At 30.7% G+C, this 16770-nt stretch overlaps 1 protein-coding gene and 1 long non-coding RNA gene across 2 annotated transcripts in view; both read right to left on the bottom strand.

The window, feature by feature from the left end:
- Window positions 1-1667: 1667 nt before the first annotated feature.
- LOC111087356 lies at window positions 1668-3872 on the bottom strand. The gene is made up of 2 exons (XR_002612053.1): window positions 3396-3872; window positions 1668-2354 (listed from the first exon to the last, which is right to left on the bottom strand). It is a non-coding gene; the product is annotated as an uncharacterized LOC111087356 (long non-coding RNA).
- A 3725-nt stretch (window positions 3873-7597) lies between these two features.
- The window catches only part of LOC106465776 (metastasis-associated protein MTA3-like), a 67811-nt gene continuing 58638 nt past the window's right edge, over window positions 7598-16770 (bottom strand). The window contains exons 12-18 of the mRNA XM_022393714.1: window positions 16269-16355; window positions 14555-14619; window positions 12703-12928; window positions 12004-12195; window positions 10859-10978; window positions 9942-10140; window positions 7598-9608 (exon numbers count right to left, since the gene is read on the bottom strand). Of these exons, the coding sequence (XP_022249422.1) occupies window positions 9482-9608; window positions 9942-10140; window positions 10859-10978; window positions 12004-12195; window positions 12703-12928; window positions 14555-14619; window positions 16269-16355 (1016 nt within the window). The 3' untranslated portion in view covers window positions 7598-9481. The remainder of the gene's footprint in view (window positions 9609-9941; window positions 10141-10858; window positions 10979-12003; window positions 12196-12702; window positions 12929-14554; window positions 14620-16268; window positions 16356-16770) is intronic.

The following is a 16770-nucleotide window of genomic DNA, read 5'->3' as shown; positions in this document are numbered from 1 at the left end:
TCACTTTTATATAGTACCAATTAAGAAAGCTAATCTTAGCTAATATTCCCCTTCCTTCTTTCTTTCACTATCAAATTCTGAATTACCTCATTAGATGCTATTTGCATACTCTGCTTTGTGGAAGGTAATAATTGACTCATATAACTGATTAAGTACTTGTGACTTTAAATTCAAAGCCAAAAATCTATAAATCATGAAAATGTATCCAATTTTAGGGTGTTTTTATCCCTCTTTTTGGTTAAAATCGTAAAACAAAATAGCTCATGTATATTGTCAGACAGACTGTTGAAACAGGTGTTGGCAGCAGTTAATTGGAATTTTGAAAGAGGTGGAATTCCCCTTTCTGATCCATTTTGACATTTCAACATGGCTAATGTTTTCATGTGCTTTCATGAGAATAGTTGGCTGAGGAATTATCCTAGTAAGTTCAAACTGCTTATCTACATCATTATGTTGATGATATATTTGTAATATTCAAAAATGAAGATCAATTAGTGGAATTTGTAAAATATTTGAATTTTAAAAGTGTTAACATTAAATACACTGGTACATGTCAACAGTGCTCTGCTCTACCTTTTCTTGAGACATATGTTTTCAACTAACAAGGACGTTTTGATGTCAGTTGTCATCAGAAATCAACCTACACTGGACTAAACACCCACTTGAATAGTTTTGTTCCACTTAATTTCAAATAAAACCTTGTGGAATGTCACCAGTTCCCTGCAACATTTACAGTGAGTTACTCAGTTTAAAATGTTTTAAAACTTAACTCCTTTCCAAACTACTTTGTTGATTCTACCATCAATAAAACCTTCAACAACTACATCTACCCAGGTCATTGAACTATGGCACCCTGAAGCTAAAGATCTCTCTACTGTACACTCACAAATCTTGAAGAAAAAACTTTATACCATAATCAACAGAGTCTATCCACAAGTTTATCTCTAATTTGTGTTTAGACTGCTACTGAGAATGTAGGTTTAAAGATTCTATCCACGTTTCTCAACAGTCGTGTGTTATTTATGAATTCTGTTGCCCAACATGTGGGGGTGCTTATGCTGGATCGACTGTTAGAAGACTGGGAGGTCATTTAAAGGAGCACTCTAATCCTAGGTTCAGGCATTAAATGAATGTGATGTAGTCCAAACCCAAAGTATATTCAAAGTAATTGGTAAAGCCAAAAACAAGACTATGCTATGAGTGAAGGATATGGTTCTAATCCTTCAAATGAAGCCTAGATTAAACAATCAACAAACAGCTACTGAACCTTTATTCACGATTTAGGTAATTGAAATTGTAAGCTTATTCATCACTATGAGCATGCAATGCTTGCTTCTCAGTTGTACCCTTCTTATAGACAATGCACTCTCCCATAGAATAGTCGAGAATAATGAACAGATAATATATGTTTTTTTCTGAAACATGTACTGGTATTGACTTTTAAATAGATGACTTTTTTATTACATACAATGTAAGCTTACTTTTTGAAGTATGAATTAATAAAATACAATTTGTCAGGAATACATTGTTTTTCTTCCTTATGTTTTTATACTGTTTATATTGTCTAAATTGATCAGTTATATTGTTATATATACATAACCTATTCTTTCATGTAATAACAAAGTACAATGTATGTGTACCACAAATTTGAATTTTTCCTTAGTACGTATGTCAGAAATGATAATATTCTCAAATAAAGGATGAAAGGAATTTCACACAAACCAGCTCAAATTACATAGGTTGTATGATGTGTGTACAGAACACTTGTGTAAAAAATATATCATAATTTCAATTCATCAATTGCTTTCTTTTGGAGAGAGTATTACATCCAGAGCACATCAACTTTTTTGAACAACTTTGAGATCCATGCATTCATGATAAAAACGTCTTATGGAGCATGTGTCAGAGTTTCATGCTGTGAGAGTTTTGGCTGGATCCTGTTTTTGGTAGTTGTAAATCCTGGTATGATAATTGACTTGTAAAGATTCTGCAGTTTGTGTTTAGAAACTAACTCTGATCGAAGAACTTACTTAAAATTCAGAACCATTGTGCAATATCATGAGAATATCTTCTCTGTTGATGGCTACATGCAAGCAATATTTTTGTAAATTGGTTTTCATTTATGACTAGGCAATGTAAAATCTAAATCACTTATTCCTGATAAGGCAAGCTAGCCTCTGGTAGGGAATGTAGGTATATGTTGCAGACAATATCATCTTCACAGCAACCTCAACCATAAATTACAATTCACCAATGTGAGAACAAACTTGACCCAATCTTATCAAACAGGCACAATGTCCAAACTAAATTTCATTGTAATGGTTTATGCATAACCATGGCAGAATATGAACAACCTGAAAAATGTGAAATAAAGATGAAATGTGAATTATAATAAACATAACCTTCATGATTTTAATAAAAATAAACAAACCATCATTAACTAGGCCTTCTGATATAACTAGGTTGTTTTTTCAACTTAAAGGTCCAGTGTAGAACAAATGACACCATCCCTTAGTGGTTTTTTTTATTAAAGAGGAAGGTGCTATCCAGTATGGTATCAGACTGTTCCAACAAGCTTTAACCCGATGAAGATGATCTACTTACGTTGAAAGTAGGTTAAGTAAATCCTGTGAAAGTTCTTAACAAAAATGGAACCAGTGGTTGAAATTGTTTGAAATTTGACATAAACATTCCTAAAAGTGTACACTGTCATGTAAATATTTAATTTATTTTTTTACTATTTCTAATAAAAAATAATTTAATATAGTTATTTGTACTCGACCTCTGAATAGTTCACATGCAAGGTGATTTTCATTTTTAGTATAAAAATACTATTTATTATCTTACATATTTCACATTTTATTTGCATAATTTCTAGAACCTCTTAAAAGAATATCAAAAGTTTTTAAAGGTAAATGTTTATATTATATTTTCAATTTTCTCTACTATATCACTAACTAATTATTATCCTCAACGTACAGTTCAAAGAAATGTTTAAAATTAAGAAATGGAAATCTTTACATACCTTTTAATTCTACGTAGAAGTCTTTTGAAATATATTTTTTTAATATGCATAATTTCATGTCTATCTTACAGTATATTTTAAATTTTCCTTTCCAATTGTTTGTCTTTTATTACTGATGCCAGTAGATCAATTAATACCCAAGGGGCTTTATCATTATTATAGAGATACTCCCGTGCACAGACTCTTTCACTTGCACACACGAATGATGCCATCTTGTTTATACACTTTCAAAATTCAAGCTACAAGTTAAATGTATAAAAATCATTAAACCTTTCAACTATGAATTTTAAAACACAAATAATATATAATTAACTAAGATATAAATGTAAAACCTTAATGTAATCTAACTGTCTAGCAAAGTAATACATACAAGGTGAGAAACACTTGCCAAGTGCTATGTACACCTCAAGAGAACAATGGACTAAGCTTCTTTTCTATTTCATAGTACCAATCCATATATTGGTAATGTTTCTTTGGCTATTAAGTAAATAGCTGGAAATCTGCTCTTTCTATTAGTTATAAGCATGCCTTTCAATTTCAAACTTTCGCTTAGCAACACAGCTTCAACTTTACAAGTGGGTGTGGCTGACCTTAAACTTAGAAACAATTTACATTTCATGTAGGACGAAATTCTTGGAAAGTTTCCAGATGGTAATAAAATACATCTGTTTACTATATTTTGACCATTTGAACTAACAGTCTATATTAACTACTCGTAGTTTCTTGTATAAGTGCTCTTAAAAGTTGAGAATTATAACCATGAGTGAATCATATGACAGAAAAAAAACTGCAGTTTTAATTGCTGTTTTAGATGTTTCTTTTTAAATTAAAATATCATATAAAACTATAAAATACTTCATAATAATAATTTCATTAAAATACATTTATAGTATAGTGGTTTAACTATATTTTGAATGTCACTAAGTAACATGCACAGAAGGGGTTTAAAAATTGTGTCGTTGCTATAGGGTTAATTCCATTTACTGTTTTCTCTGAGCTTCACAGCAAAACTACAACTGGTAAGTTGATATTTTCAACTTTACACATTCTTCTTTGCTTTCACCCATAAGTTCATAGAACTTAGTGACCACAGTTAATCTGTGTTAAGGTTTAATAAGGAATGCCATTGAATAATATATATTATTTATGAAAATATGAAAGAATCATTGTTCATTCATAAAACATTGTTTAGCTAGACATGGTTATTTATGTTCTGTTTTTCTTTAAAAGACTTTGCACTGTATTTGAAATTGGTGAGATACATACTACACATTATTACCCTAAACCTTTATGGACCAAGAACTTTTCTTAGTACTTACTTATGATACAGAACTGTGATACTGGTGACTGTTTGTTATATTTGGTTTAAAGAACATACTACTAGAACTTATAAGGATTAACACTTCTATGGATCAACCCTGACTTGATTATTTACCACATTTTAGGCTTAGAATAAAAATTACATTACTTTTACCATAAGAAATCAAGTAAATATAAATTATGTAAAAATTCCTGGCCTGCAGTTTTTACATTTCCTAGAAATAAAAATACTAAAACTTTCATTGCATAATTTGCACTAAAACAAACAAGTCTTAATAACAAGCAGAATGATATAATTACATGCACTATTTTAAAATGATTTACAGCTGTGTTGCTAAATAATGGTAAAGTTTTTTGACAATCACCTGTTTTTGACATGCTGATGTGTAACACCATAATTTTAAAATCTTTATGGTTCTAGAATCCAGAATTAAAAAAACATTTGGTTAGTCACAGTATAATTTACATGCTAAATTAACTATAATTACTGATTAGCATATTAAAATTGAGGTCACAGATTATAAAGACTTACAGAAAAGGAAATTCAAACCACCAAATTACTCTTTTTTTGATGTATTATTATACAGGGTGTTTATAAAGTCTCTATCTATTTCAGAGAAATAATGGGTCACTGTGTTAAATTCAATTATAAAATGATAGAAGATATACATTTATTGAATACTTAAGAATAAGGTTCTACATGTGCACCATCAATATCTCTACAAAGCTCAAATCTTTCCACAGCATTTCTGAACACATTCTGGAGAATTTCAGGGGTTGTTTTGTGAACAGCCATTACGATGTGTGTACGTAAGTTTTGCAGATCTTTAACCTTCGTTTGATAGACGTCTGATTTGATAAAGCCCCATGCTAAGAAATCCAAGGGTGTTAGATCTGGCGATTGAGCCGCCCAGGGCCTGTTGCTTCCACAGCCGATCCGCCAATCTGAAAATCGTTCATTCAGGTACTCCCGAACAATGTTTGCAAACACCATCATCTTTCAGCAAGATGGTGCATCTTGTCACTATAATATCCCATCCCCAACCAACTGGGGTTCTAGGAACTGCTGCAACATGTCCAGATAAATAGCCCATGTAACTGTAGCTTCAGCAGAAAAAAAGGGTCCATACATCTTAGATTTAGTCAAACCCAACCAGACATAACTTTAGCCCATATGTGACAGTTATGGTGATTAACCTTTCTACACGTATGCAAAAATGCTTCACTACTAATAAGAATGTGGTCCATTAAATTTTCATTCTGAATGCATTCAATGAGATCAGCACATTTTGCACTTCGCTGTGGATAGTCTTTTTTCATACAAATCATGTAATACCTGAAGGTGATAACTTTTCTTATGCAAATGTGATGTCAAAATTTTGTAGACCATTAAATTAGGCAGCCTGCCTGAGTCTTGGTGAAGCGGCATGAATTGACATGCATGGTTCTTCCGTGATAGCCTTTCATACTGCATTTACAGCATGCTCCAAGACACATGGTCAACCAGATCTTGGTTCATAATTAACAGATCCCGTTCTTTTGAATTTATTCAACAATTCGTATTATTGTCTTGTCAGTAGGACCTGGCTTATGAAATTTTCTTTCAAACTTCTCTCTAATTTCTTTCCTTGAATATGCAATTACCACCATCACACATTCTTGCACATTCATCTTCATGGGGTTCTGCAATACAATCAATAAAACCCATTATTTCACTGAAATAGATAGGGACTTTATAAACACCCTGTATAAGCTGAGTAGTTTTGTTATAATAACCATGATTGTCAGTGATATCTTAGTCTAAATCCAATATATATATATATATATATATACACACATATATTAATGTCCAAAATACATAATCTTATCAGTAGCTGAGAGCACCTTTCAGCTAGAGTGAACACCTGCATATCAAAATTAAAGTAAATATAATAATTCTCTCTCTATTTCAACAATATGTATCTAAAAAATATTTAGAATTAATATTTTGTCATTTATTTAGTGTACTTTGACCAAAAAAAAAAAAAAAATTTACATACTTACATTTCAGTACAGCTGCCAGGACTCTTGCCTGTGAACAAAGAACTTAAAACATCGTTTTTATAATTTATTTTTGACTATCCCAAAAGTATAGCCTTATATTTACTAAGAAACAATCATTCCTTGAGAATATAATTATATTCATATGAAACTGATTTTCATTCTCTTTCAGGGATTTTATTATTACAGCCTCTCAAAATCAAACCTCCCATTCCCAGTACATGGTCTCAACAAGTACTGATGAAACTAAGCTTTTAAAACAGTTAAAGGCAAGATTTAAATATCATTAGATAGAGCAGGTTATAGAGTACTTACATTAATGCAGAGTAAATAACACATGTGGGAAAGTGATTAGATGTAGTTCCTGCAGAGAACAATGGAAAGTTTGAAAGACTTAGGAACAAGCCACAATATTGGGAAGTTATTTTCATTCCTGAAAATGTTTGTATTAAATTGTATGTTTTTGAATACTACAACCAACTTCTGGTAACTCAAATCCTTATTTATTAAGCATTACTGTTACTTTTATCATACTCAAACAATGTACATAAATAAAAGTACTTATAATTTATTTAAAAGAAACTTTATTAGATATAAATTGCTATTGAACACAAATATTACTTTTTCTGACCTGACAGCATATCAAAAAGTCAGGTCATAGGTCACCAATAAATTTTTGTCAGCTTCTGAAGTGTTTTTTTTTCACAGCTTATAATGAAAAGTGGTATAACAGTTTGCAAAATAAAGTATCAAATGAAATATGTTTACGAATATATATGAAGGTGAAATTAACTGGATGTGTAAAATGGAATTTTTTTAACATCAGCATAAAAGAAATTAGAAATTCTAAGACAAAAGGAAGTATTTTCTTGATGTTTTTACAAAACTGTGTCTACAAAAAATTATGGAAACTGAGATGCAAAAAATAACAGTCAAACTAAACCAAGTTAAATGAATATTTTTAAAGTCAAAATTAGACACTATCCAGTAAGTTTATATTATTTTCATGCAATATGGTTAAATATGTCCATTTTAAAAGAAAAAAGTCCAGGAACATCTATGACACCCCCTCCAGTTAAGTACAGCAGTGCTTTAAAAATGTTGGTTGTCAGATATTTAGATATGTGTTTGAATGTTATGATTCAGTTTAATTTTTTGTTTATATATATATATCAATTTCCTTTAATGATGGTGTCTGCACTGAACAACATGTTTGAATGTTGAATCATTTTTATTATCAGAGACATCCTGCAAAAGCCTTATACAAATTGACAAAATAAATACTTGACAAGTGCCTACCATAAATCCCCTCAGTAGAAACTGGACAAGGAAATAACCCTTTTGATGGTAACGTTAAATTTTGTGCAATACATGAACCTAAAAAAACAACCCTGTCATAAAGAGCATACATCATTTATAAAGGATACTAAAACATCAGGTAAATTAAATGCCACAAAACGAAAAATAATTACTTATTAGCAACTTTGGTGCTATGCCTTTTGATTGGTTCAGTTTTTCATTCCTTTAAACAGGAATGATAGACAAAATTCAAACAAGAGGGCAATAGCAGACCAGGTAGACTCCTAAATGGACAAGTAATCGGATATCATATAACATTTTTGTAAGTTATACACAGCTGTAAATCAGTTTACATAGGGTTTTCTGAAAGTAAACAGCCCTGACCAGAATCAGCTTAATCTTTACTAAATGCTGACCATGGATGTAATTTATATAAGGAAAAAAAAAGATAAATCATGTAATACAGCCAAGAAATTGTTAACAATTGTGAAAAGAATTTTAAGCATGGCATAGTTAAAATGAGTTTAAAATATACCCCCAGTACAGAAATCTAAGGCTTAAAAACAGTATTAATGAAAGCATGCATTGAAAATAAATACATAAAATTACATTTTTTTTAAATTTTATCATTGAAAAGTACATTAACTATTAATATAAGTGAAGGATTTATAATTAACACACAAGGAAAGAAAAATATGTGTGAAACTTCCTTACCAATATCATACCCAGGTTTCCTGGTTACCAAATCAGGGAAATAATTTAAAAGATATTTCTTATTCACTAATGTTACAATTAAAACTTTAAGAACTGGTAGGTCTTGTATAAAACCAGTCATTTTAAGTGTATTACAAATGAAATATGCACAACATAATACATACAAAAACAAATGAACACATTTCTTGTGATGCCAGTTTTTCACTAGTGGATGGAAGTTATAGTTTTGAAATATTTATGTTCTGTAATTATAATGATTTCAATTACATCTCAATATAGTACAGTCCAGTAAAGAATAGTTTCAAGTTCAATACTACCATAAAGATTCTAAACCATCCTTTTCTTAGAACGAACAGAGATAAAAAGGTGGAAAATCTTCTTCAAATTTATCAGGTACAAATCAACACTACACGTATGGTGACATTTACATGTTAGGAAAAGAAAAATTTGATTTAATTCAAATACAGTAACAGATATTACAAACCAACAGGTTTACCCATGCTCCAACACACTGTAATGGTATTTTTATAAATACTGGACCCACCTGGCACTGACATGAAAAAAAAATCCCCATGTATTCAACAGAAAATACTAGTTTCTTCCAATGAAGATGATTTAATGGTTCCAAAGATGGGGTTTTAGTCTTTACAGAGGATATCTTTCACTGAATACTGTGCATTATGAAAGAAACATTTTCTAAACTTCTATTTACTGAAGACTATTTGAGTTTCTCTGAGAGACAAGATGTAATCAACACAATCTTCATCACGTCATCAAAACTTGTTAACACTCTTCATTAGATTTATTGTCTATCTGAGCAGATTCAAAACCAGAGCAATGCCAGTTTTTCCTTTATGATGGAACTATGATAACACCACTGTTTATATTCATTCACCTACCCCACTTGTTTTTCTATTCTTTCCCTTGCAACTTACTGAAAGATTGCTCATATGCACGGAATGTCCATAACTTCCAAAGTATTCTTATCATACAAACTCTGGGTATTATCAACAAGCAGGCAACATTAGCTTGTTTGCTTTGTCATTCACTACAGCTTTACCTCCACATTTTCTAACTGCAGGATTATTCCTGCACAATAATTTGTCGATGAGATGGGATTCCATACTGTGGAATTTTTCCATATAATTTTCTACTTGGTCGTCTAGCAGCACGACGTACTTCATTCATCCCCACCTGTCTTCTGAGTTTTCTGTTGGTTACAAAAAAAAAGCATTTCATGGATCCATTTATCAAAATTTAAAATAACATAAGAAAAACTGATATTTATGTGAATGAATATCTTAAATGCTTTAAAAAAAATATATTAAGAAGTAACATTATGTAATTACATGTGTAACGAAGTAAGTTAACTTGCATGATCCTTATCCAGTAACGAAGAGCTTCATTCAGTTGTAAATCTACTGGCTAAGACAGATGGTATAAGTAAACCTAGTTTAGAAACTGTGCATTTAGTTTTATAAAACATTGAATTGCATGTTCTTTATTACTCACTCAAAAATGAACAATCTTTTGTGAAACTTGCCTTGTAGATGGTGTGGCTACAAAATAGAGATCATCTGGAGCATCAACTAAACTTATTGTCTGTTTTCTTCCTCCAAACCTGATGGTAGCCATCTTAGCTCGTCCATTTAGACGAGTTATAATTGTTCCTCGGGGTAAATCAGCCATTTTGTAAACATCTGCTGAGGAATCTACAACTGCTCTGTGTTTAGCAGCAGGCCCTGGGAAGATTGGCACAGGTTTTATATCAAATACTTGTTCAATTTCATTTTCTTAGTCCATAATCAAAATCATTAGTTTTAGGTATATATATATATATATAAAGAGAGAGAAGCCACATTACGAAGATAAAATGGGTTAAATGTATTCCACCATGAATAAGGATAAGCCAAAGAACAAGACCACACCTTGTGTAGTGGTGAACTGCAATCTGTATGAATGTGTGGTGTTTGAATCGTCCTTTAATTACCACAAAGAACTAGTATTAATGTATATTATTTGTGGTGAATAAATGATACTTCAAACTATGCTTCTTATTTGTAATAACTGGAGCTTTTAACAAACAGTAATACAATTCACTGTTTCTGGTTTCTGCTGACCAAACAAACAATGGCTTAACCCTAGTATTAGTAATGGATTCCACTAGCTTTAGGAACTATTTGTAGGTACTAATAACACACTCAACAAAAATACCATCATCACTGCAATTAATCTTGATAATTAGTACAAAGAAAATGAGGATTTCAGCCAGTTCTTTGTTCAATTTTTTACATTGAGTGTTGTAAGAAGCAAAAGAAAAGTTTCTATTAAATATTAGACAATACGTGTTAATTTGAAGCTATGATTTCTACACATGAAAACTAATTTTAATATGCAAATAGTACTATGTTATAAAGTTATTTACAAAAACATGTATATAATACAAAAGTAAGATCTTACCATCTACTCCATTTTGTTGTTCATACCCACGTTTCCTTAGAATTGTTGGCAAGACACTATTGATACCAACAGACCTGCATTCTTCTTTATAAGGTGGCCAAGGGATCAAAAGCTGACCACCTGAAAAAAAAAATATTGTAAAAATATATCTACACTCTACTAATGCTCTTTACAAATGTTTTCTCAATTACTCCCTTTTTATAATACAAAATTCATGTTTATACACTGTTACAAAAAATAAAAAAGAACATACTTTCAATAACAGGAATACTAGATAAAGGTTTGGTTACTAACTTAAATGATAGTTATTTAACCTTATGCCATGTGGGGATCAAAGTGTACATGTTACAACTATTCTTTTTCCACAGAATTACATTCAAATTTTAATCGAAGTACTTTACAATCAGTTTATGTTATTAAACTTGGCATCAAAACATAGATAATATAAACATCTGAATTATTAACTAAGTTTTAAAATCAAAAGGAATGATTTAAATAAATTCTTAATCTGCACTTCTCCGAGACACACGACACTCTGACTTCTCATTTCTAGGATTTTTTTCAGATAGTTCAACTAATTAGAAACCCATACATTTACAAGTTAAAATATAAAATTTCAACCCATTTTTCTTATATTGAGATATCACTATTTGTTGAACCCGCATAACATTGCTTGAATTATATACTTTAAAAAAATATCAAATTAAATTAACATATGCACACAACAAAATATGTTACTATTAATAGAATTTAACATTTTTTTGTAATCTTCACTTAAAATCAAGCTTTTAGTGTTATTATTATTTTAAATTAAACTTGCTAATTAGTTAGTCTTTCGAGTATCTCTGCCTGTTATTCATAACTTCTTAGAACCTATAATATATTTTATATTATGCTATCTATGATAAATTAATGAAAATTTTAAAACAATCAAACAAACCAATGTACAGTCAAACAATGTATCCATTAAAACTAATTACAATTTTTTAAATATCATTATCAAGTGAAAAAATAAGACATCTATATAAGTATTACTCTATATAGACAATAAATTTTATTATTTTCTACTCTTCCACAATAATGAGTTTCCTGCTTATATCACTTTATAAGACATTCCACTTTATTGTACGCAAGCTTTACCTTACCTTTTCCACGTGGGGGTGGAATGAAAGCCAGACGTTCAGGTTGAGGAAGTTTATCTTTAGGTAAAGCTATCAGCCACTCAGGTGTTGGTATGTTGGGGGCTCCCAAACGATGAGAAATATCAAGAATGGATCCTCGATTTCGAGGTTTAGGTTTTGGTATTTTTGGTAATCCTTCAAGCAACTTATTTTGACCTAGTTGGAAGGGAAAAATTTATGAAATTTGGAATAAACTTTTGGTGTCATAATTTTCAATTCAAATCTCCAAATGTGTATATGTGTGTTTGTGTAAGTATATACAACACACAGAGTTTAAAACTAACTAGAAGTCACGTCTTGTTGGGTGTGAAGTTTCATATTAAGCTTAGAACTTATAATTTTATTTTTTATACTTAAAGTTGGCTGTGTAAAAATGTAATCACAACATTGTTTTACACAGTCATTCCAAAAATAATTTATTGTAATGAACAACTGAAGGACACCTGGGAGGAAGACATTGTAGTAAAAAACATCTGTTCATTAGACTGATCAGGAAAGATTTAATAACTAAAAATAAGACAACTTTGAATGTTAGTAAGATCAGTTTTACTTTTGTTTATAAGTACTATCATAATCACTACTAATAAAGCACATTTTACAAAATTAAACACTTAAGTTCTTGCAAGTACAGAGAAGTTCAGCAATAAGCAAGTCCATGCTTACATTCTTGTTTCACGGCCACTACGTTGATTGTTTTGAAAGGGTTTCTGGCAGCACTGTGTGGTTGTAAGAGATAAGCACAAACTCGGCGAGCAAGTCGTGTCAGTGGTGTGGTACACAGGTAGAATGCTACACGTGTTTTTATTATAGGTCTTGGACTGCCAACTCTAATAGCAGAATCATGGACAGAGGCACAATGTCGCGCTAGGTGAGCTTTGAGCTTGAACTCCTGGGATCCAAAAAAACACAAATCTATATAACCTTAATTAATTACACACTTAGGCAAGGGATAAAATCTTGCAGACTTTCCGTATATCAATAACACAAAAATTTCAGTAACTTACACAGCCATTTTATTACTGTTGATTTTATAAAAAGATAATAAATTTAGTGATTTTTTTTTACTATTGTTCCAACACTTTTATTCTTTTATAGTGATTTTAATTTCCAAATTATGATTCTCGTCAGTTGACTGCAATTATTTGATACACCACAACAGTGTAATTCAGACAATCATTTCATGTGATAGTGATTCGAGAACTAGCCTTACAAAAGCTTGTAAACTCAGTTTTTCTCTTTATTAGTACCATACGATGAAAATCAAGCTGACAAAATTAATACCACCTCTATTACATGTTGTTCAGATAGCTCAGATAACCTTCAGTAAATTATTTGTCTATAATTACAATATAAAATGTTTATTAAAAACCTGAAATAACTCTACTGATAAAGATTTCTCACTTCAATATAGAACACCACCTTATAATTTAGTTAAAATCGTCTGTTTTAAAGGGTCTAGAACAGGGGTAGCCAACTTTTTTGTGCCACGGGCCAGATTTTGATTACCGGAGTCAACCCGGGCCGCATTCAACTTCAAAATACAGTGCTGGTAAAAAAAGTGGCCACCCTGAGCTTAGTATTTTTCAATGCTCTGATACAGCTCTTTCTTGGCTTTTATATGATGTACTTTACTTTTGATATTGCACCATTAGGTGTTCTCTAGAAACCAAAAACAAAAATTTCATCATTTTTTGTCAATCAAGTTATCTCTGGTGGAAAAGACGTTTGGATAATAATTTTTACATCAGTGAATAGAGAATGAAGGGACCTTTCATTTGACACTTCGATCAGCAGAATCAGTCCACATTCAGTCAAGGAATCTTATGTTCACCCAATTCTGTCAGATTATCGACATAGACTCATTTACAACGAGCTTCTTGCTCTCAGTTTGAATTTTAATCGTTCCACCAATCAGACCGCTGTCGCTAAGGTCGCCGAGACGACAATGAAAGAATGCCTCAAATTGCCTCAGCCGAAGCCCGATGGAATGAAAGAGTGAGTTATGGCCTCCTCGTTGTCTAAGTATCATGCGTGGGCCGTAATACAGTGAATTTTATAAATGTTAGGCGGGCCGCAGAAAAAGACATCACAGGCCAGGGTTTGGCCACCCCTGGTCTAGAATTTTATCATTGGCTATGATTTTGACATCAACATTTACTTAACCAGCTTCTGCTCTATCTGAAATTATTTTACACACATCATTGCTCTATATTCAAAGTCAAATCTTTTAATGGCACATAACCTTTGCATCTAATATTTTTTCAATTTCATTAAGTAAATATTAAAACTTTTTTGTGAGATATATATTAAAAACATTGCTTACTGATTCCAAACCAACCTTTTATAACAATAACTGAACATAGTCTAAACCACTGACACAGACTGAAATTGTATTTACACTAACTATACAACAGAGACTAACATTAATACAAAACACAAGAAGATTAGTTTTATCATGAAACCCACAAAGAATAAGCTTCAAACAGTAAATCAACTATTAATTATGAAAACTTACCTTCCCACAACTACTAAACCCACATCGATGAGGTCTGTGTGTAGCTATATGTGCTGTCAGCCGTTCTGAAAATACATTATGTCATCAAGAAATTTATACAGTCCATTAAAATCAACAAAATTCAGTTCTTGAAAAAAATAATTAACAAATAAAAATTACTTTAACTAGTTGCACTGTAAACTGGATTTAAACTACATTTCCTTAATAAATAGATACATATATGTAACAAATAATCAGAGACTATCAACTGAGTAAGTAGGACCAACAAAGTGAAATTTAACTCAAGCAGCTTGATCTATTGGCAAGAGATATGATAAATATCACTTGTACATTTGTAAACTAATATATATATATGTATATATAATTTTTCTATAACCTTTTGTTCATGAAAATACACACACAATTACCTGCACAATGTATTATGTTTAAGGTATATTTATTATATTTCCAGAAATAAAAACAGGTGTTTATTCATAAGATCTTATTTTATTTTACCGTTCATCCTAAATCTTAAAGGTTTTACTAGGGATAACTCAATAAATTTTACATTTCTACTGGTTAAAATAACACTTCCATAGTTGTTTTACAATTAGAACAGTCATCTCACTACTAAAATATCCCATACTGGTTGCATGGTATCATGTGACTTGTTACAGTCAGTCAGGCACTAAACTTGTATTTCTGCACTGAAATAAGTTACACAACTAAAATTACTAAGCTGTTCTGTTTTTTCATGTTTACTAAATAACAAGAAGAGATAAAAAAACATTTTATGTCTTAATATCAAACAACCACAGAATTGTTTACACTTACTTTAGACTAACTGAAAACTAACTGAAAGTTTGTGGACCAAAATTTCCTGTTCTCCAATCACAACATAACAAAATAACAATGTAAGCAGAAAGGCTATTTTTATATAACTACAAGAAAGTGAGATTCCAATGAAAAGTAAATACCAGTTTCTAGCCATACTGCTCTTATGCTTTATTTACATTCTATTTAATATGCTACAAAAAATAGGAAATGCATTTAGAAATTCTTACTGAATTTTGAAAGCAATATTAAACCTTTTATGTCAGTCGAAAAGTTACACACTCCCAGAATTTGATGTATTAAGATGAAGAACATAGTTTAAAAATGCAAATGCAATTCAGAAAATAATTTATCCACTCTTTAAGTGTGAAAGATGTGTATTCCCAATCACAGATTGTTTTTGTTCTAGTAAGTTTTGTAAATTGTAGGTAGAAAAGACATGCAATTTGCCAAGCAGGGGTAGTAGAAGAATAACTTAAAAATTTTAAATGACAAAACAGCCTAAAAAAACTATACATGAACAACACTGTATTTCTGGTTTTATATTGATTTATTATTCCACGTAGAAAGATTATATGACATAATCTTCCTCAGTAAGTTTAGAGTATCTGTACCTTAAATATTAATCAGCAAGTTTTCTATAAGTTAAAAACTATTTTAGAAATGTTTAAATCCTCTTTAGATTAGATATTAATATATTTATATTTTCTTTTCAAACTTAAATTTCTATATAAAATTATAACGAGCCTAATAAATCACAGTTATCTAATAAATAAGTTGGATATACTAAAATGTATATAGTGTAACATGTTCCCATACATGTTCAGAAATGTAAATAAAGCAAAAATAAAGAAAAATTAGAAGAATAAAAGAAAACCAGAAAATAAACAGACAGGCTGACCTTGCCGATTAAATGCTTTGTTACAGTCCCTGCATGAATAGGAGGAGTCATTATCTGAGCTCCGGGATGAGGTCTGCAGTTCACCATCTGGGTTCAAAAAAGGGCAATCCTTGACTTTAAGCTAGTCCTCTTAATATCAGTATTAAAAGAAATTGATGGATAAATCTTATATCTAAACTAAGTCCATGCATTCAAACTCTTTTTAATTTCCTTTTGGGAGAAAAATTAGTAAACCCAAGATGATGATCTGAGGAGTGAAATAAATAATTTTATCATAAAGGAATTAATAGTTTTTAAACCTTTGAAAGTATCCAAGAATATTTTGTACTTAAAAAAATCTAAGTATCATAGTAATAGAATAAGTTAAACATATTTGGTATAAGAAAACAGTCTTACTAGATTTTACAATGCCAAACATTTTCAGGATCATGCATGTTGTTGTAATTTTTTTATCCCCCACTGTTGAAGAGTTAGTAAATGTACCACAAGGTATGTACTTAAA

This window comes from Limulus polyphemus, unplaced genomic scaffold, assembly GCF_000517525.1.
Source record: "Limulus polyphemus unplaced genomic scaffold, Limulus_polyphemus-2.1.2 Scaffold2048, whole genome shotgun sequence".
Classification (NCBI taxonomy): Eukaryota; Metazoa; Arthropoda; class Merostomata; order Xiphosura; family Limulidae; genus Limulus; species Limulus polyphemus.
Note: the sequence above shows the minus strand (reverse complement) of the source record. Positions and strands in the feature narration are given on the sequence as shown.